The following is a 23,385-nucleotide window of genomic DNA, read 5'->3' on the forward strand; positions in this document are numbered from 1 at the left end:
TGCTTTATTCGTTCTCTTCACTTCGTCGTAATGTCCGTGTTTCTGCCTCATACAATGCCACACTTCACACAAAGCACTTGACTAGTCTCTTTCTTAGTTATTTTTCCAAAGATCCGCAGAAGATGCTCCTTTTTCTCTTCTACGTATTACATATGACTATATGTATCGCAGTTTTACTCCTGGTTGAGTGTTAGAGAAGGCCGTATAGCCTAAACTCTTCCAGGTTAAATAAACCATAAATTATAATTATTATTTTCACGTTTATTTTCTGCAAGTTTAGTTTTCCATACAAAACGAACCTTTCCTCAGCTTCTATTTAATCTAAACTTACTTACTTGCTGGCTTTTAAGAAACCCGGAGGTTCATTGCCGCCCTCACATAAGCCCGCCATTGGTCCCTATCCTGAGCAACATTAATCCATTCTCTATCATCATATCCCACCTTCCTCAAATCCATTTTAATATTATCTTCCCATCTACGTCTCGGTCTCCCTAAAGGTCTTTTTCCCTCCGGCCTCCCTACTAACACTCTGTATGCATTTCTGGATTCGCCCATACATGCTGCATGCCCTGCCCATCTCAAACGTCTGAATTTAATCTTCCTAATTATGTCAGGTGAAGGATACAATGCGTGAAGTTCTGCGTTGTGTAACATTCTCCATTCTCCTGTAACTTCATCCCTTACTTAGTTACTGGCTTTTAAGGAACCCGGAGGTTCATTGCCGCCCTCACATAAGCCCGCCATTGGTCCCTATCCTGAGCAAGATTAATCCATTCACTATCATATCCCACCTCCCTCAAATCCATTTTAATATTATCCTCCCATCTACGTCTCGGCCTCCCTAAAGGTCTTTTTCCCTCCGGTCTCCCAACTAACACTCTATATGCATTTCTGGATTCGCCCATACGTGCTGCATGCCCTGCCCATCTCAAACGTCTGGATTTAATGTTCCTAATTATGTCAGGTGAAGGATACAATGCATGAAGTTCTGCGTTGTGTAACTTCCTCCATTCTTCTGTAACTTCATCCCTCTTAGCCCCAAATATTTTCCTAAGAACCTTATTCTCAAACACCCTTAATCTCTGTCAAGAAGTTCACACTTTCTCTTTAAAATTTCAGTTTCTTCTTTCATTACTGGGACTGAAATCCCTTATGTTTCTGTATCTCTATTCCTGACGAAATTGTAGAAAAGCTGTCATTTTCTTTATAACCAAACAACAGATATGCAAGTCAACCTTTTAGCAAACTTATAAACTTGTAATTATCAGATTAGACAAGTAATTTCTGAATTTTATTCATAATATTTTAACATATTTAACATATTTATTTATTTGCTTTGGTGGAGTTAAGGCCATGAGACCTTCTCTTCCACACCAAACCTGAAAAATGAGTGTTTCTGAATAAAAATTAATTACTGACCATTATTCTGATAACTGTAAACTTGATGTTATTACTTGAGTTTTATATATTATTAACTTGTCACCAATTAGTCACAATTCTACTAGTAAATAAATTTACATATTTTTATTCAATTGACAAAAGTTATAGACTCGTATCTTAGTGGTATTCCGCTCTTTTGTGTTGAAATATAAGCTATTTTATTAGTTACTTGTCATTTAGTTAGTTAATGTGTTAGTGAGTTCTAATAGTTTAGAGCAAACTAGTTAATCAGACGAGACATTAATTGATTGTGCAGTTACAGAGCTGTATAGACGTAGTTGATTGGGTGATTGGATCGGTGCCTTATTAGAGAGTTAATTGGTTACTTGGGTAGTTAGTTAAGCAATCAGATCGTTGAATTGCCAGACGAGTTACTTGGCAGATAATTAACCAACGTTTACATTAGTTACTTGGAAAATTAAATAATGATCATAATTTGACAAAACGTAATCTATTATTTACTTGTGGTGTAGTGTTCTGTTGTACCTAACTGCGTCGTTCGATACTAATTCAGCAGATCCGAGTTACATGCTTGCACGGAAGCTAGAATAGAGCTTGTTCTTCTTTCTTTAACGAGGTTCTTGCGTGTGCAGAGCTCTTTACAGAGGAGTCTTACACTTCTTTACGTTTAAGTTGGTAAGGGGATGAAACGGTACATAATATTAAATAGCCGGATTGCCTTCATAATCTACGGGACGTACAATCCCGTCCTATCGGTTATATCCTGTCCTATCTAATCTAGCCTATTTATTTTCCTGTCCTATCTTATCTGTGTATCTGTCTGTCCGCTCGCCCGCTCGCCCGCTCGCCTGTCTAGGCCTATATCTACATAACAACAACAACAATAATAATAATAATAATAATAATAATAATAATAATAATAATAATAATAATACTTACTGGCTTTTAAGGAACCCGCAGGTTCATTGCCGCCCTCACATAAGCCCGTCATCGGTCCCTATCCTGTGCAGGATTAATCCAGTCTCTATCATCATATCCCACCTCCCTCAAATCCTTTTTAATATTATCCTCCCATCTACGTCTCGGCCTCCCCAAAGATCTTTTTCCCTCCGGCCTCCCAACTAACACTCTATAAGCATTTCTGGATTCGCCCATACGTGCTACATGCCCTGCCCATCTCAAACGTCTGGATTTAATGTTTCTAATTATGTCAGGTGAAGAATGCAATGCGTGCAGTTCTGTGTTGTGTAACTTTCTCCATTCTCCTGTAACTTCATCCCTCTTAGCCCCAAATATTTTCCTGAGAACGTTATTCTCAAACACCCTTAATATCTGTTCCTCTCTCAAAGTAAGAACCAACTTTCACAACCGTACAGAACAACAGGTAATATAACTGTTTTATAAATTCTAACTTTCAGTTTTTTTGACAGCAGACTAGATGACAAAAGCTTCTCAACCGAATAATAACACGCATTTCCCATATTTATTCTGCGTTTAATTTCCTCCCGCGTGTCTTCTTTTTTTAATTTTTTTTTTATTTTTATTGGGTTATTTTACGACGCTGTATCAACATCTAGGTTATTTAGCGTCTGAATGATATGGAGGTGATAATGCCGGTGAAATGAATCCGGGGTCCAGCACCGAAAGTTACCCAGCATTTGCTCGTATTGGATTGAGGGAAAACCCCGGAAAAAACCTCAACCAGGCAACTTGTCCCGACCGGGATTCGAACCCGGGCCACCTGGTTTCGCAGCCAGACGCGCTGACCGGTACTCCACAGGTGTGGACTCCCGAATGTCACTGTTGCTCCAAGATATTTGAATTTTTCCACCTCTTCGAAGTATAAATCTCCAATTTGTATATTTCCATTTCCTACAATATTATGGTCACGAGACATAATCATATACCCCAATACGAGCAAATGCTGGGTAACTTTCGGTGCTGGATCCCGGAATTAACACCTTCATTTCATTCAGACGCTAAATAACCTAGATGTTGATACAGGGTCGTAAAATAACCCAATAAAAATTAATATCATCTGGGAGGCGTCCTTTATTGGGGGCTCCCCAATCTAACGGTATATTGATAATACATTATGTATCTCTTCATTCTTTAAATGAAATGTATTACTGTACTTTAATTATAAATGCAGTCTAATATACTACAGTAAATTCTTTGCAACTTTGAACTACAGTAGATAAGACCGAAAAAGGAAAATACAGTACTGTGCCATGCAATTGTATTCTAGGTCTACAGTTATGCAGTAATGTAATTTACAGTTTTCAACTTAACCTTTACGTTCAGGTGCCATGTCTCTGATTGAAGTGAAGAGAATAATCCTACTAACCCTATCATGTGTCGAATACAATGTCACAATCACGGAAACCTTGGACTCATCGAAAAGGTTAAATTTTATGACTTTGTTTATCCATCCCCTTCCAGCTAAAAAGGGGTAGCTGGCTGGGCTAATGGTAGTCAACGAGACCCTTATTGTCTTCTTTCATGTTAAAAAATTTCTGCACTAAATTTTTCATTTTTGTAACACATTAGGTCTTGAAATCCAAGTTCTGTCCGCAGTCAGGAAGTAAAGCAAGCTTTAGGACTGTGAAACAGTTGTCCGTGTCTGAGTGTGTCCGTAAACGAGAGTTAAATTCATAATTATTTCTATATTATTTCAGTTGGGACATAAAAATCTGTCCGTATATGAGGAATATCCGTATCTTGGGGGTGTCCGTAAGGAGAAGTTTGACTGTACATACTTTTATATGCAATTGAGTTTGTAGTGTTAGCCGATTTTTATAGGTTATTCTGTGTGTTTGCATAAATTGTCATTTAGGCCTATCATAAATTAGAATTAGGATATGAATTGTAAATCAGTTATGCACCATGTTTAATTAATATTTCATTATAGCCTATTTAAGCTTGTTAATGTGCATGAATATGATTTTTATATTTAAGTATGACTAATAATATTAGGTACTATTTTTGTCATTGTTTCATTGTGTATTTCTCTTCTGGTAGTATGGAAGAGAAGGTCTCATCTTAACTCTACCAGAATGAATGAATAAATAAATAAATAAATAAATAAATAAATAAATAAATAAATAATCAACAAATAATTAAATAAATTAAATCACTCAATCAATCAATCAATCAATCAGTAAAATAAATAAATCAGTACATTAAATAAATAAATCAAATAAATAAATCGATAAACAAATCAATCAATAAAATAAATAAATCAAGAAATAAATAAATCAATCAATCACTAAAATAAATAAACCAATAAAAAATTAATAAAATAAATAAATCAATAAATTAAATAAATCAAGAAATAAATAAATCAATAAAAAAATAAATCAATGAATTAAATAAATAAAATAAATAGAACAATAAGTCAATACATCAATAAATAAATAAATGAATCAATAAATAAATAATAAAATAAATAAATCAATAATAGTACATTATGCAACGAGCCTATAATGATAGTAATTAAGACGCAAGTATCTTTGTTTATGAAACGAGCGCAAGCGAGTTTCGTAATTTTCATACGAGAGTCTAAATTACCATTATAGGCAAGTTTCATACGCCTTTTTTTGCTCGACCATATTTCTAACTTGAAATTATTCAGAAGTATTCATTTTATTTGTATCTGACTGAATATCGGAAGTGACCTTGTGCATAGCTTGTGAGATGTGCGCAGACGCGAAAGTATTAATTTTTTCCGAGGAACAATAATGTCATTGACCTTGATGTAATGTAGAGAATAACATGAACTAATTTTGATATAACCTGGAAATTGATTTAGAATTGAAAAACGAGATGACAAATTGAATTTATTTGAATATTATTTACAATTAACGCTAATTATTATAGTTACAGAACATAACCTTCTGCGACAGTATTGGATTTCCAGCCTCCGTGACGTTTCCCTCGTTGTCTTTCGATTGCATATCCGAGAATAATCGAAAATCTGAACTTTAATGACTAGGTATACTTTAATGAGGTGCATTAAAGGACTGCTACCAGGTGTATAATTACTACACTTCGGCATGGTCTAGCATGAAATAAATAAATCAATCAATAAAATAAATAAATATATCAATAAAATAAATAAATAGATAAAATAAATAAATCGATAAATAATAAATTGAATTAGACCTGTTCGTTATTGTAAACAACAAAATATACCACGTCTTGGTGTTCATAAAGCTCTTGAATATGACAAGTGCATTTCCATTTGAGCTATGTATTTACGAAAGAAGACGTTCCTTTTACCCTGACACGTAACGAAAATGGTGCGCTCTTCTTCCACTGTCAATTCACGGTGCACTATGATAATTTAATACAGTACAGTAACGTCGTTATTGCTCCAGTGTGTCTCTTGTATGTCACTTCAAAAGCAACATGTACACACGTGTGTAGCGGTCCAAATTACTTTACATTCGCATGTGAGAGATAGCAGGTACACATGGCGTGGCATACTACACTGCCAAATAACTCTTGCGGCAAAGGGAAATCTGCGCGTGTGAATTTAACAGCAATTTCTCAACGTTTCAGATTACCTCCTTTATGCATAATGAGCAATATTGTCCTGACTCCTTTCTTGTTGCTAGCTCATCCTAGCTTTGTAATTACAACTACATTTGAAAACACGGCAATTATAAAAGTAGTAAATGATAAAGAGTATAGCATACAGGGTGTCTCAGGAGGAATGTAAAATACTTACTTACTGGCTTTTAAGGAACCAGGAGATTCATTGCCTCCCTCACATAAGCCTGCCATTGGTCCCTAACCTGAGCAAGATTAATCCATTCTCTATCATCATATCCCACCTCCCTCAAATCCATTTTAATATTATCTTCCCATCTACGTCTCGGCCTCCCTAAAGGTCTTTTTCCCTCCGGCCTCCCAACTAACACTCTATACCCATTTCTGGATTCGCCCATACTTGCTACATGCCCTGCCCATCTCAAACTTCTGGATTTAATGTTCCTAATTATGTCAGGTGAAGAATACAATGCGTGCAGTTCTGTGTTGTGTAACTTTCTCCATTCTCCTGTAACTTCATCCCTCTTAGCCCCAAATATTTTCCTAAGCACCTTATTCTGAAACACCCTTAACCTATGTTCCTCTCTCAAAGTGAGAGTCCAAGTTTCAGAACCATAAAGGACAATCGATAATATAACTGTTTTATAAATTCTAACTTTCAGATTTTTCGATAGCAGACTGGATGATAAATGTTTCTCAACCGAATAATAACAGGCATTTTCCATATTTATTCTGTGTTTAATTTCTTCCCGAGTATCATTTATATTTGTTACTGTTCCTCCAAGATATTTTAACTTCTCCACCTCTTCAAAAGATAAATTTCCAATTTTTATATTTCCATTTCGTACAATATTCTGGTCACGAGACATAATCATATACTTTGTCTTTTCGAGATTTACTTCCAAACCTATCTCCTTACTTGCTTGAAGTAAAATTCCCGTGTTTTCTCTAATCGTTTGTGGATTTTCTCCTAACATATTCACGTCATCCTCATAGACAAGCAGCTGATGTAACCCGTTCAATTCTAAACCCTCTCTGTTATCCTGGACTTTCCTAATGGCATAGTCTAGAGCAAAGTTAAAAAGTAAAGGTGATAGTGCATCTCCTTGCTTTAGCCCGCAGTGAATTGGAAACGCATCTGACAGAAACTGACCTATACGAACTCTGCTATACGTTTCACTGAGACACATTTTATTTAATCGAACTAGTTTCTTGGGAATACCAAATTCAATAAGAATATCATATAAAACTTCTCTCTTAACCGAGTCATATGCCTTTTAGAAATCTATGAATAACTGATGCACTGTACCCTTATACTCCCATTTTTTCTCCATTATCTGTCGAATACAAAACATCTGGTCAATAGTTGATCTATGACGCCTAAACCACACTGTAAAATACTTCAGGATAATGTGGTTTGGGTTAACCTACACCAATTTAACCTGATATATGCTGTATACGTATGTCCGAAGTCCAACGGTTGGGGAGAAATACTGGAAGGTATTGCGGTCCGTGTACTATACTTGACGGCAGATATTTTGCATACGGCAGCATCTGAACACCGCAACACCTATGCAACACACACAACTGAATACACGTTCACTTACATTTAACTCATGTATACTCATAGTGAATATGCAGACATACTTTTTTATTCATGGATTTTATTTTTTATACTTTATGAAAGTATGGTTCATTTGCTTAATTTGTAACGCAGCCAAGATTCGGGACAACGTAACATGTTTCAGTATTTTAAATAGTTACTTTTAAGCAGAAAAATTTGTTTTAGATTAATTTATAAAGGTGTACATCACATATTCATTTTGTATGAGGTCTCGCCCACCTCATTGAATATTACACGGCTACTATGAAGTAGCCAATATGTGTTATTAGTATTTAATACGAGAAAAATTCGTGTCCCGGCATAGCTCATTTGGAAAGAACGCTCAGCGCGCAGAGCTGCGAGGTCCTGGATTCGATTCCCGGTGCCGGTACGAATTTTTCTCGTATTAAATAGTAATAATACATATTGGCTACTTCATAGTAGCCGTGTAATATTCAATGAGGTGGGCGAGACCTCATACAAAATGAATATGTGATGTATTAACTGTTAGCAGTTATCACGAACTGATGTTGAATATGGCCACAAAGTCATTTAAATATGCGCTCCTGCAAATATGACGTGTATCGTCTCAAATGCAGGTAGTAAGGCCGTAAAAGCATCACGAGAGGGGTTCGGCCGGCGCCGTGGATCGTGTCCTGGCATAGCTCAGTTGGAAAGAGCGCTCAGCGCGCAGAGCTGAGAGGTCCTGGGTTCGATTCCCGGTGCCGGTACGAATTTTTATCGTATTAAATAGTAATAATATTATAAAGGTGTTTTCTTATCTTTGTTTTTGACGTAAAAATGGATTACATTCAGATTTTCTCTTGTTTCAGAATCTGAAGAATCAGATCATGACAACGAATGTGTGGGTAGAACAGGTATGTATTGCATTACAAAGTAATCTTAAACTTTGCATTTCGTTAAGCAACTGATCTGTAAGAAAGAAATATCATTCAACACCAACATTATTTTGATATCACTTTTTAATATAATTTCAACTTATTACTTCTTGATAACTGCGTAAGCAAAGGCAAGTAATTAAAACATTGTATACTTTCTAATTGCATGACATAGGTCAAAATCAACATACGATAGTCCTTTATCTCCTTCATTTGTTAAATTTACAGATTGGAAAGTGTTGAATGACAGTCTTTCTAAGAGAATATACTTAACGTAGTTTGAATGGAAGAATTCTCTATCATTTTATTATTTTCCTCTTAGATTTCCCAGAAATAAATATGTGACGCAATAATTTTCGATTCCGTTATGTGTTAAGCGCATTTAGAAATACTTACACGTTTTATAAACGTCTTTACATTACAGGCCCTAGCAAAAGTTTTACGCCTCTCCATAAGTGATGTTTCACTCCTGTCCTTACACTTAAGTGAAACTCCCTGATGTTTAGGGTAGAGTAGCATAAATCGCACCTCTTCCTAAATGGAACCAATGCTAGTTTAAAACAAGTTGCTGTAGTAGTGTAGCATCTAGTGGTATTGTTACAATCTACCATATGAACTTCCACCATGTCACTTGATTTCTGCCATTTCTTTGTGCTAGCAACGTGGTGATAGAGTATTTAATATAATCGCTCAGGTGGATGTATATTTAGATAACATTTTGTAACTAAATAACGGATTTGTATGCAAAAGAATCCATAATCTTAAGATGCTATTGGTTAAAAGATATATTAAAGAACATTTAACTTAGTACGATTTTCGAATATGTGGTGATTATAGGCTAGAATGAAGGAAATAATAACTTATGACGTAGTTTCTCAATTCGCACCACTTTGTAGGTGCCTAATTCGCACCGGTGCGATATGAGCAACTGTAGCAATTCTAACCGTACAAAAGAAGGCCCAAAAATTTTAACTGAGCTAGGAATGCATCAGGTGGGTGCAATATCAAGTGGTGAAAAGGGCGTTAATACAACAAGTGTGTGTTGTACAAGCGCACCAGGTATTTTGTGCCACCTGTGATAATTTTTAAACGTCAAACAGTGCATCCTTCATGATCAGCTGGTGCTCCTCCAGGATCGTTATTTGTTTGCTCTGAGTCAGGTTACATCAGCAGTGAACTATTTGTCTAATAGCTCAAACGTTTTATTTGCCACTCGAACCTGCCATAGAAAAAAGTTCTGCTTCTGTATGTCCACCTATACGACCCATTCCAAAAATTTAGAAGCTAGATTATCTCGGGAAAATGATGTGCTCCTATTTCAGCTTCCTCCTCATGATACTCAGAGGCCCAGCCTTTAGATGTTTCTATCTTCAAATCATTTCAGACAGCTAAATCATGAAGCAGTTCTTAGGTGGCTTCGAGATAATCGTGGAGAAAAGGTGACGCAGTTTACAGTTTGAACTGCCTGGTGAAGCACTTGGCAAATGTGTAACAATAAAAACGCATTCAGGAAGTTTAAATATTAGGTAATTTATGCTCTATTTTTTCAGTGTCATTTGAAGATGCGTTACTCTCTTTCATTAATTTCAATAAACTTGTAATTTGCATTTATTACATTATTCATATTAAATACTGTTCAATATGTTCAATATTAAAAGCTTTCCTTCATCCTGTTCCCTGCAGATAAAGAGGTGCGATTTAAGAAACCCCAGGTGCTATTTAGGAAACTAGTTGCTTAAATGGAAACATTGACAAGTGTTTCGAAAATGTAATTTTAATTAAAAAATATTAAATCAAATTCAAGGATTCTATTTTACATGAAAGGTAAATGTTCTGGGAATGTATTTCTGTAAAGGAATGCAGAAAATGAAAATTGTATTGTTCAATAAAAATTATAAATGCTTAAGTGGTGTGATATACGCAACCTTACCCCATATAGGGACCAAATACCTGTGAAAAGTGTAGTTTATACTGTAAACTGTAACGTTAATGTTTGTAGATGATCAGATTATTATATCTAATTCGGAAGATAATCTCCAGAAATCAATACATGCATTAAATAAAATAGCAAAATAATAAATCTTGGCAGTGTACCTAAGTAAAACTAAAGTGATGGCATTCAAAGGAAAAGAAAGTATCGGATCAAAAATTGTAATTGAAGATAATATTGTGGAACAAATCACATAATTTAAATACTTAGAATACAATATATCGTATCAAAGAGAATCTCGTCAAAAAAAATTAAAGCATTTAACTATCTTAATGGCACTATAAAAAGATGTTTAAAAATGGAAGTAAGAAAAGACACAATATTAAAGTTTTATAAAGTAATGTCTGTGTCAAAATTATTGTATGGGAGCGAAACTTGGATCATGACAGAGAAAAATAAAAGCCAACTTGAAGCAAGTGAAATGAGATTTCTAAGAGCAGTTGCTGGCTATAAGAATATAGACCATAAAAAGTGAAGATATAAGAAAGGAATTAAATATACAGGTTACTTCCGGGCTGGTGCTACTAACTTTCAGGGATGATGGGGAAGGGCACATGTATTAATTTGAGATCAGGAACCCTGGTCCGGAAAAGACTGAGTCGAAAGTTATAAGCAAAAATAGTTGTGTGGAAATGGAATTGTAATTTGTCACCACGTGCCCTCCTTCCCTTAACCTTTGGAACAGTCGTGGAAAGATGGTATGGGCCGGATGTCTGCTACGTGGGTACTTGTCCCGATACAATCTGTGAGCTTGTCTACTGCTCCCATTGGCTCGTCCGTATTCGCCAATCAGGTCTGCATATTCCGCTCTCGTGTACTCCTCCATTTCACTAGGACTGATCGACTGGACACTGCAACTTGTACACATACACTGCTGTCTACAGACGTGCATATCAGGACCGACCATGTCCGTTACACATTACGCTATCTGCATTGCTTTAGTGTAGTTTCCTGTCCCCATCCCTCAGACAGCGCACTGAATGGAATACTGTAAGTAGACAATGTAAATAACGTCAGATGAATACAGTATGTGTAAGATGTACAGATAAATACACATAAATAAGGTGTACAGAGGAATACAATTATTTCATTTCCACACAACTATTTTTGCTTATAACTTTCGACTCTGTCATTTCCGGACCAGGGTTCCTCATCTCAAATTGATACATGTGCCCTTCGCTATCATCCCTGAAAGTTAGTAACACTAGCCTAGAAACATCCTGTATATAATCTGAACGAGTCACCGGCGTGGCTCAGTTGGTTAAGGCGCTTGCTTAAAGGTCTGAAGTTGCGCTTGGGCGCCTGTTCTATCCCCGCTTGGGCTGATTACATGATTGTGTTTTTTCCGAGGTTTCCCCAACCGTAAGGTGAATGCCAGGTAATCTATGGCGAATCCTCGTCCTCATCTCGCCAAATACCATCTCGCTATCACCAATCTCATAGACGCTAAATAACCTAGTAGTTGATACAGCGTCGTTGAATTACCAACTAAAATAAAGAAAAATAATCTGAACAATAAAACTAAAGAGTATAAAACCAAGTGAATAAGCCATGTATAAGGGATGAACATAGAGAGACTACCATTTCATTTTAAGAATTATAAACCGGTAGGGAAAGAAATATAGGAAGACCCAAAAAACGGTGCTACAGATAATAAAGTCTAACTCGTGAAGGAAAAAGAAGAAGAAGAAGAAGAAGAAGAAGAAGAAGAAGAAGAGGACCCAATCTGTCTATCTTCCAAACTGAGGATTATATAACATTTTGTCTGTTATGAAACTTATTGAAAATGAAAATGTGATCGTGCTAAAATTATTATGTAATTAGAATATTAGAATTAGAATTAGCCACGAAATCTCATGAAAGGCAAGAGCCTCCTGACTATCCAGGGTGGCTTGGCAAACAGTTCCCGGTTAGCCACTCCGGGAATGATGGTCACTTTTTTAATGTCATATCTGAAGGGTCCCTGTTCACTAGTCACTGTTTAGGTTGCAAGTCACTTTGTGATTAGTTCCCATTGTTGTCGGTCTTTCGCTGTTCTTGACCACAAATGGCCGAATCTTGCTCTAAGTTCGTCTGCCCATCTTGTCTTCTGTCTTCCAGCGTTCCGTTGGCCAATCCTTGGGTCCCATGTCGTAAGTACGTGTGTCCATCGGTTCGCGTTGAGTCGCATCACGTGTCCTGCCCATTTCTTCTTCAGCTTGTCGGACGTCTTTCCTGCGTCTTTGAGGTGTCTTATGTCTTCGTTACGTAGTCTGTGTCTGAGTGTGATGTTGAGCATCTTCCTCTCCATTTTCCGTTGGCACTTTCTCAGCATGTCCCGCTCTCTTTCCGTCAGAGACCATGTCTGTGCTCCGTATAGGACAGTGGCCGGCAGATGCTTGCAGTTGTGACGTAAGAGCCAGTCAGATCGCAAGAGCTTGGGAGAGCGAGCAGTTGAGTCGTATTAATGTTAGCACACACCAGCGCAGTGGCGTCAGTGCAGCAGTAGAACGGGACTGTTGAAAACAAAAAGGATCTATCTACATTTTATAGAAGATTTCCCCAGCGAATAGGGATTATAAAGAATGGACACTTCGCGAATTTTCCTGTGTTTTGTTTCTCTGTGCGCCAGCGGCTAGTTCCACTTTCAAGCGCTAGAGGTAGTGTAATCGAGCATACGCTAAGATAATAATTGAGTATAGAGTTAAGGCACAGGATCCAAACATCGCCTACCTTATTGCATAATTCAGTAACGCTTTGCTTCAAATAAATTCAAGTTAACAGCTTTTCCTTATTTCTCAGTGACAAACTAGTTGTAATAATAATAATATTTTATATTTCAGATATCATAAATTATATTATAAAATAATACAATACATTATAAAATTAAGTATCAAATTCATTTAATATTTGTATATAATATAATATAGGCATATGGTTTTACTTTTCGTAAGAGTTTTGTTTTTCCATTTTCAGCGCTATCAAATCATTACATATTTTAATTGTTGTAGGGGTCAACGTCTGAACTCTCATTATAAAGGAACTCTAGAGTCTAGACATTACAGTTAATGATGGATTTATTATTTTATGGATCCAATTTATTTTATTTGAGTACATAATGTACCTAGATGTATTAATTATGTGTTATATTTCCGCTGTGTCGACTGCTAGCTGGTGTGATGTCAGCGCCAACTCTAGGGAGAAAGCAGAATCTGACGCTCTAGCTGGCTTGAAGGTCATTGAAATCGGTCCGGCTACATCAAAGGTACCGACGCGAAGTGTCCATTCTTTATCATCCCTATTCGCTGATTTCCCCAGGCAAGATTCCCTCGATTGCACAGATTTGCTGCTAGGATGTTGAGCATATTCGGATCTACGTATGTATGCGAACAGTTCTTTTCTGTATGAAGATCTGCAAACCACAACGTAGAAACCACCTGTCTGATCCGAACTTGAAACATATTCTTCGCTTGTGTGTTAGCCAGGCTATGACTCCAAATATTGCAAAAATAGTACGCGAGAAAAGAGGAAAAAAATCTCGACAAAGCGTTTAGCTTGGGCACGGTAGTGACACAAAGTGATGGTGTGTTTCAAAAGTTGAAATATGCTTTGCATACTACTCACCAAGATAGGGCCTATACTGGGTGTTCATTTCAAAGTGTGTCATGACGTCACTGTTGTTGGATCACCGATTTGAAGCGAGTTTCAGCTTATATGTTAGAGAAGTTGCCTATTATTTAAGGCGTTCTTCAATCTGAACTTGAGAACATGTACGGTATAACTTCAACGTCGTAGCAACAGATGGCGGTCTGTACGGTCTGTGTGCTACCATAACCTCTTTCGAACTGTGTTTTGCGCCGGCAAGTCGTACGCAGGGTATTTGTTATCATCGGTTGCGTACGGTAACATTCCACAACACAAATCAAATGTTCCGTGTCCATGTTGACCGTCGAAGTTAATGTCAACAAATACGTAAGTAATCGTCTTAACCCTCTCCCCATATCCCGACAGTACGTATTTCCAAACAGTTCACATTCCTGCCACTACCGGCGTTACCGTACGTAACGGTACATACTCTTCAGAATGAACGCCGTACTTGCTAGGCAACTTCTCTGCCTCATAGGTTATACACCTGTGCGGAAGTGTAGGAAGATTGAATTCTCTAGGCTCATCGGCTAGCCACATGACGGCATACAGCGAGCCAAGACACATTTTGAACTGAACACCCAGTATAGTTTAATCTGTATATTATGTAGAAAAATGTGCGTTAAAACACTTGAACTGTTTTCAAGTGTCCGAGTAGATAAAGTGTTGCAGTACTGCTTAAAGTATTTATTTATATGTTTGTATGTTTATAGCAGTTTCGGAATTTCATTTGTATATGCAAACGCTTCTGCAAGTGGCTGTATTATGAGTTTCATATTATTGTAAGTACATTAAATTTGATTACAAACCGAAATATTTTATTAAATTCATTTATCAAGGTTGTACAGTTTTGTTTTCGTACAAATGTATTGTAATTGTGCTGTTCCCATACTACCTCAGAAGAATGGATCGCGCTCTGTCATTGCATAGGCGCCGTACCACCACTGTTCAGATGAACCTTCTCTCCTCGCTGTGCTCAGTATGCAGAGATTGTCGAGCAAAGAGCAAGGCGGCTACGTCGTATGACGTCACAGAGCACGGAACATGCCGGTCACTGGTATAGGAGAACTGGAAGGATGCAGCTGATCATGACTCCGCTTCTTAGTTTTAAATTGTATGTCTTGTCTGTCAGAATGAAACTGAAGCTCCGAAATCTCTTCCATGCATTTCCGATTCTTCTCTGAGTCTCGTTCTGTCGTCTGTTGTGAAAGGACATTAGTTAGCTGGCCGAGGTAGATATCAGTGGCGGCCAGTGATCGAAATCCTCGGTGAGGCCAGATGCAACTAGTTTAAGTGCCTCCGATAGGAAATGTTTGTTTATGATATTAATTATTGTTATATTATTAATATGATTACTGTATTATTATTAGTATTATTATTATTATTATTATTATTATTAGTCTATTATTATTAGCCTACTATTGATGAAAAATAATGTCACACCAAATAAGCTGTTATGCTGTGAATTTCAGTGATTGTTTCAGTGTGATGAAGCAACTCACATTATGTGTTGAAAATCCTCTCCTTTCTGTTCTTTTTATTTTTTCCCCTTGACAGCAACGAACAAGGCCAACAGAGAAGTTCATTTTACACCACATTACCACTTAACCATTTATGTTTCCCATACCTGGATGCAATAGAAACTCGCGTTTTAAGATTATCTGTCAGAAAAATTGTCAGCGATGTCGTAGGTATCTCGGTAGGCTCTATCTTTATTTAAAACTTCCTGTCTTTCAATATTATTTCTGCTTGAAAAAAGGACACTTTAACAATGAATTAACTACACCAGTATTATTTCTCGCATTTGTTTCTGTTTATATTTTCACGAAATACATAACAACATTGGCCCAGATTCACTACTGTACCAGAGCGGATAGAAGACCCACTCTGACTGTACTACCAAGTACAATAGTACAACACCCTCGCTTAAGTCATAAACAGAGACATAAGGGGAGGGAATAGTGTGGGTCTCTGCCTGCCAAAGAGCTGGAATGTTTGTTATTTATGGCCTATTTAGGAAGACAAGTCACCATTGCTATTCCCACCCCACTCTACCCTTGAGGCCGGCCCATGGATGTGAGGAGTGAAACCTGACCGGGCCAGACGAATTGTGCCTCGGCTACAACGTTTTAAGCGCAAGCTCAAACCCCGCGAAAATACAGGAAATTCAGAAGACAGACCCGGCACGAACGATTCTGGCCTCAGGAACAAATTTTACTGCAAAACAGGTCTATATACACCACAACCAGACCCGGCACGAGCGATTCTGGCCTCAGGAGTAAATTTTACTGCAAAACAGGTCTATATGCATCACAAAGTTTTAAAATGCTTCTATAGCGATGCTTCATTCAAATAACTAATACATGATATAAACACACAAAATTTGATTTCTGTTTAGCCAATTGACTGAGGCCCGGCCTCACTTGCCTCAGTCAATCAGTCGCCACTGGTAGATATTATGTAATACAAAGTGTTAATTAACAATACCGGAAATAGAAAATACAGTGAAACCTGCCTTTGCGGTCACTTCATTTAAACGGCCACCTGACCAAAAGGCCAATTTTCTCTGGAACCAATTGGATTTTCCATAAGATCAATACAAATTCTCTCTTTATTTAGCGGCCACCTCTTCCGCCGGCCAGCGGCCGGGGTCTATTTGTATTGGAACCTGACTATAGCAGTCACTGTCCAACAAAAAATCTTTTCACGGAAACTGTCTGACCTATTTTTTCAATGGTTAGAGGGCAGGAAGCAATGTCACGAGGACAATAGCTAAGTGTACAACAGTACACCCTCCATATCTTGGGGTTAGTTGGTTACTGTTTTATGACTCTTTTGTCACTTTCCACTCCGACTCTGCACAGCTTTAAATTGTTACTCGTTTTTAAAGGTTTGAAACACGGACTTTTTCTATCGAAAATGTCACAATATGTTTTAGGTCAGTAGTTAACCATTCGAATTTTTTAATTTTTTTCTTCTCTTTCTATCTTTCTCTATTTGGGCCAGCTTTTACGAATTTTTCTTCTTTTCATTCAGTTGATTCAGAGGAATTGTGAAGTTAGTTTGAGAGAGAAATCATATCTAACAATAAATCTAGAGTGGTGTTAAGTTTAGAGGCGAGACGAAAAATGATTGAAGAAAGTGAGAAGGGAACATGTGCGAGAAAAATTGCAGAAATATTCAAATGTGGAAGGACACAAATAAACGGTATAATTAAGAATAAAGATGAAATATTAAAAGAATGAGAGAAAAATAGCCTATGCGTGGTGGCCAAAAAAGGAAGAGACAATCTGTGTTTAGTAATGTGAATGATTTCGTTTACGAATGGTTCAAGTGTGCGAGGGCGAAGAAATTGCCAGTAAGCGGGCCTATAATTCAAGAGAAAGCTCCTGAAATTACCAAAGAACTCAATGTAAGCAATTTTTTGCTAGTAATGGGTGGTTAGAGCGGACATCACACGTCCAGCCCCTTGATCAAGGTATTATCCATTAATTTAAACTGAGGTACCGTAAGCGAGTTTTGAAAAGGCTAGTTGCAAGAATGGAAGAGGCTGACATTAATATGCACGATTGTTGTGTGCGCACAATACTAAAAAGTGAATGAAATTCAGTATTTTCATGCTGATTCATAAAAATCGCAACCTTAATCAAGCGGCCACCTGATAAAACGGCCATTTTACAAGGTAACTTCAGATGGCCATTTTAGACAGGTTTCACTGTACTCGAATTCTTACTATTTATTCACACTTTTCCTCGATTCTGTAATAATGCACTTACCACTACTGTAACGTGTATACTGTGTTTCTCTCAAAATCTCAAAATAATTCCTTTGTAGCATCGCCTACAGAGTTGGTATAATGGAGAGCAGAGGGAGAAAGCGAATCTTTTTTGCGCTGCACACACAACAGCAAAAAGTGGACAATAGAGTGAGCATACACTACTCGGGTAGCTGTGAGCTCGTTGAAATGCTTGGAGTGTATCAGCTGCAGAGCCATTACTCCTGACGCGTTGCATTAGCACGTGTGAAGTACACATGCGGCCTTTCATCCGGGAGAAGGGGTGACACGCAAACCGCCACGCAGCGGTGTTGGGCTGTGTCAACATTGCGAGATGCAAAAGGAGCAAAATTGTGATTACCGAAAAAGTACTGAATTCACGCTCCTTAGTATTTTAGGAGGCAATTTTTTCTAATGTAAACTACTCCTTTCTAAATACTCTAAGAGCAGAAAAACGAACACAAAATGAAATTATTATGTATAATACTAATATATTGTTCTCCATTGCCAATATTTTGCATCAACTTTCCTCAGCTACTACTACTACTACTACTACTACTACTACTACTACTACTACTACTACTACTGCTGCTGCTGCTGCTGCTGCTGCTGCTGCTTTATGTTCTCATTATTATTATTATTATTATTATTATTATTATTATTATTATTATTATTATTATTATTATTATTATTATTATTATTATTATTATCATCATTAAATCTCCAAAATTTTCAAGTAGCCCTGTTATTATCGAAATTGTGTAACGTTTAAACGCCTCGTCTGTAAACAAACTAAGATGCGAAGATTATCACCTTGAACACCCGGTTTATGTATATGTCTACTAAGTTATGAAGATCACTTTCAACGACCATTTTGTATATCAGCTGAGCTCTGAAGGTCATCTTGAACTTCCCGTTTGTGTAACAACTAAGTTTTGATCACCTTCAACGTCCAGTTTGTATATCAACTAAGTTATAAAGATCACCTTCAAGTCAGGTTTGTATATCAACTAAGTTATAAAGATCACCTTCAACGTCCGGTTTGTATATCAACTAAGTTATAAGGATCATCTTCAACTTCCGGTTTGTATATCAACTAAATTATAAAGATCACCTTCAACGTCCGGTTTGTATATCAACTAAGTTATAAAGATCACCTTGAACATCCGGTTTCTATATAAACTAAGTTACAAAGATCACCTTCAACGTCCGGTTTGTATATCAACTAAGTTATAAAGATCACATTAAACGTCCGGTTTGTATATCAACTAAGTTATAAAGATCACCTTCAACGTCCGGTTTGTATATCTACTAACAAGTAAGTTATAAAGATCACCTTCAACGTCCTGTTTATATATCAACTAAGTTATAAAGATCATCTTGAACGTCCGGTTTGTATGTCAACTAAGTTATAAAGATCACATTAAACGTCCGGTTTATATATCAACTAAGTTATAAAGATCACCTTGAACGTCCGGTTTGTATATCAACTAAGTTATAAAGATCATCTTGAACGTCCGGTTTGTATATCAACTAAGTTATAAAGATCACATTAAACGTCCGGTTTATATATCAACTAAGTTATAAAGATCACCTTCAACGTCCGGTTTGTATATCAACTAAGTTATAAAGATCACCTTCAACGTCCGGTTTGTATATCAACTAAGTTATAAAGATCACATTAAACGTCCGGTTTATATATCAACTAAGTTATAAAGATCACCTTGAACGTCCGGTTTGTATATCAACTAAGTTATAAAGATCACCTTGAACGTCCGGTTTGTATATCAACTAACTTATAAAGATCACCTTGAACGTCCGGTTTGTATATCAACTAACTTATAAAGATCACCTTGAACGTCCGGTTTGTATATCAACTAAGTTATAAAGATCACCTTGAACGTCCGGTTTGTATATCAACTAAGTTATAAAGATCACCTTCAACGTCCGGTTTGTATATCTACTAAGTGAAAAAGATCATCTTCAACGTCCGGTTTGTATATCTACTAAGTTATAAAGATCACATTAAACGTCCGGTTTGTATATCAACTAAGTTATAAAGACCAGCTAGAACATCCGATGAAGACCACCTTGAACGACCGGTTATGAAGTTATGAAGATCACCTTAAACTTTTAGTTAGTATATTGACTAAGTTCTGGATATTACCTTGAACTCTCCGCTTGTGTATCACGTAAGTTATGAAGATCACTTTGAGCGTCTCGTTTGTATATGAAGTGAACTGTGAAGATGGCACTTCCTTTCGTTTTCAGTTCTTTTAACTGGTCTAAAATTGCATCCTTATTTTTTTTTCTCTTCCATTCGTGTTCAGCATTGTGAGTCGTAGATCAAATGAGGTAATATCAACATTTTATGAACCTTCATTAGAATTTCAGATACTTCTTTAGTTAATAGTATTCTCCATTGAAATAATTTGAATGTTTTCAAATTTTACCTATATGTCGAACTAATTTTTGACACGTACAAAAGTCATAAATAGATCAGAAAATCTTTCAATTCTTTTAACTACTTTTTTAGTTATTTCTGGGATTCTAGTTTCATTTATTTTCCTGAAATTTGCATACTAAAATTATTTGATTGCATATTATAAATAATCAACAAATTTATGCATAAACAGAAACAAATTTCGTATTTTAGTATTGTAAGTTTCTTATCCATTGGAAAGTATTGTAGTTAAAGTTCCTAAAGTAAGATTCTCGTTTCTATACTGTTGGATATGAATTTCGATCGAGATAATAATATGATGAAGGAATTGAATATATTGCAGTAGAGAAAATATCAGGAATAAGTCACGATAGAATTTATAAGAAGTTTCATGAGACAGTGGCCAGTCGTGTTTTTACACATCGTAGTGAAAGAGGATAGAAGAAAAACACAAGAACAAAATACAGACTGCAGTGGTGAGGATTCTCAGGATGTTGAAAGATATTGGAAATAAATATAATATTCATATAATATTATTAGACATGTGAGAAAGTCTTGAAATATTTACAGTTGCTTAGAAATCTAACGCCGTTTAAAGTTATAGGCCTACGTATTAATTCAAAATATCTATTACTAAAGTTCTACAGTTAGGGACTTACGTGTTATGTAAATATAAAGAAAAGGTTTTTCTGTCATGACGTAAAATTCCAAAACAACGCTAGGTTTTCGAAAGCAAATAACATTAAACCAAATATGAATGAAACTGTGAGCTCTGGAATAATATCGAACTATTAATAATTGATTTGCAGTCTGGAATTAACAACTAAAAAGACTACAGATTTGTCATAAAAAGTGTAACTGGGAAGTTTAAAAGAATTGTGTGGGTATAATAACGGTATTTTAAGTAGCCTAAATGTACAGTAGTGGCAAAAATAACCGGACCGATCATTGCAACTGATTTCACAGCCTTGTTCACTCCAGAACACGATAGACTGGTAACTAAGACTTTCGTGGTTCGAATCCTGCGTGGGAAAGAAACTTTTTTTTGTTCCTTATTGAAATTTATTCCCAATACTTTTCGATAGCTAGTAAAATTCATGTTCAGGGAATAATAAGTTAGTTAAGTAGTAAAATATCGCTGCAATCGAAAAGTATTGGGAATAAATTTGAATAAGGAACAAAAACGAGTTTCCTTCCCAGGCAGGATTCGAACCACGAAAGTCTTAGTTACCAGTCTATCGTGGTCTGGAGTGAACAAGGTCTAAAATCAGTTACAAGGATCGGTCCGGTTCCTTTTGTCATTACTGTACAAATGATTTAAGTTAATAAATTGTAAGATTGTACATTCAGCATGTTTACTGCCATATATCCGCAGTATGCGGAACCCGAATCACGCAAGTGAAGTGGGTAGGCATTGGAAACACACACACACGAACACATTTTGTTAGATGAAGCAAGATGCATTCCAAGAAACGTAAGTTTATTACTAGAGATTCACTGACGTGATTATGACGTCAGTCGTAAGTGGAGATATAATGTAATGTCTGGGACAGCAACACTTTCTCTCTCTTGTCGCTTGTTCTATTATCTCTGTAAATATGAACTTTCGATATAGATATATCGATGTACAGCCATCCGAGAACTAGTTCTCTAAGTACTGTAGGTACAGTAAACATGAAATACTGTGTATGGTATGAATGATACAACAGTAGTTATAATTCTAGAGATAACACATGAGGGGGAAAGGACTCTCGTCAATAGTAATGAAGGACAAAGCCGAAGGACGGAGAAATATTGGACGTAGGAAAGAAAGATGGAGTTGGAAGGAGTGTGGAGACGAAACAACCACACACAGACAAAATCTTTATGTGAACTAAATGGAATACATAGAATGTTTCCAAAAGAAATTTGATAACACAAGTGACTGTTTGTAATATAACTTCTTAATAGATGTCCCAGTTACCTTACAACTATATGAATGAATTTTACATTCTGAAAACGGCACTCCAACCATGCAACATTGATTTAACTGCAACAGAAACATATAAGAAATGAAATATATGGATAGAGGTTTATTTTACAGTGACGTACGAATGGAACATATCCGTGTAACTACAGGGTCAGCTGATTTTAAGGGAAGATAAACCGGAAATATTAAATTTTGCTGAAATATTTAAAGGCCAAAGATACGTGGTTTCTAAGAAAGCTGACTCAAATATATTATATCAAAAACACTACTTGTATAAAAAGATTTGACCTTATAAGATAATGTTGATTTTATTTTGTTTTTTTTTTCTGGTGAAAAGTTAAAATTTTACGAAGTTGTAATTCATTTCTTCATTTACCAGAACCGCTGCATGGATTTAAGCACTCGCCATATTTTAAATTTTCGAAATTTTGATAATTTTTTTACACCCAGTCATCGTTCCTCTTCTAATACCCACTAGTTAAAAATATTTTTAATGCGTTTCATCTGGTAATTCCCTTAGATTTTGGCAACAACGTGAATCAGTATCATTAAATTATTTATAGTGTAAGTATTATTTTTTTTTTTTATTTCCTGAAAATTTTCATTCGTAAAAGTTTTCTATTAATAATAAAACAAATACATTAATTGAAATTGCGGTTCATAATATACACAAAAACTATGAAAATTTTTTTGTAAAATGTCTTTAATAGTTTTTGAGTTTTGGTGAAAATGGTTTGAAGATTTTAAGTTTCGCAGAACGACCGACAAACTTACCAAGGCGGTGCTGTCTAGCACTCTTCTGATACATGCTTTTGGCTGTAACTGGAAAGCTAATGGAGACATTTGGAAAATTCTTTCGCTGACATAAAGGTGAAATTGTAGGCCTATACTTCAGATTTTGGACAAAAAAAAATTTTGGATCATTTAAACTGGATGTTACCCCCTTAAAATAACATAATAATTGTGGTCGTACGGGTGTTAGTTGCGTAAATCTGAAACCAGGACAGAAATCGCCACTGAATAATACATTCAGCGCATAACACATTCAACGGATTTACATTTATAGAACCCCAAAGGTCACGTCAATATGAAGCCAGGGTCAGAAGTATCTAGTGCGACAAATGACG

The 23,385-nt window shown here is 36.3% G+C and overlaps 1 protein-coding gene across 1 annotated transcript in view; it reads left to right on the forward strand.

The window, feature by feature from the left end:
• nAChRalpha1 (nicotinic acetylcholine receptor alpha1) overlaps positions 1 to 23,385 on the forward strand; it is a 641,991-nt gene that overhangs the window by 542,236 nt on the left and 76,370 nt on the right. The window contains exon 3 of the mRNA XM_069838062.1: positions 8,392 to 8,436. Coding sequence (XP_069694163.1) covers positions 8,392 to 8,436 — 45 coding nt within the window. The remainder of the gene's footprint in view (positions 1 to 8,391; positions 8,437 to 23,385) is intronic.

This window comes from Periplaneta americana, chromosome 1 (genome assembly GCF_040183065.1).
Source record: "Periplaneta americana isolate PAMFEO1 chromosome 1, P.americana_PAMFEO1_priV1, whole genome shotgun sequence".
Lineage (NCBI taxonomy): Eukaryota > Metazoa > Arthropoda > Insecta > Blattodea > Blattidae > Periplaneta > Periplaneta americana.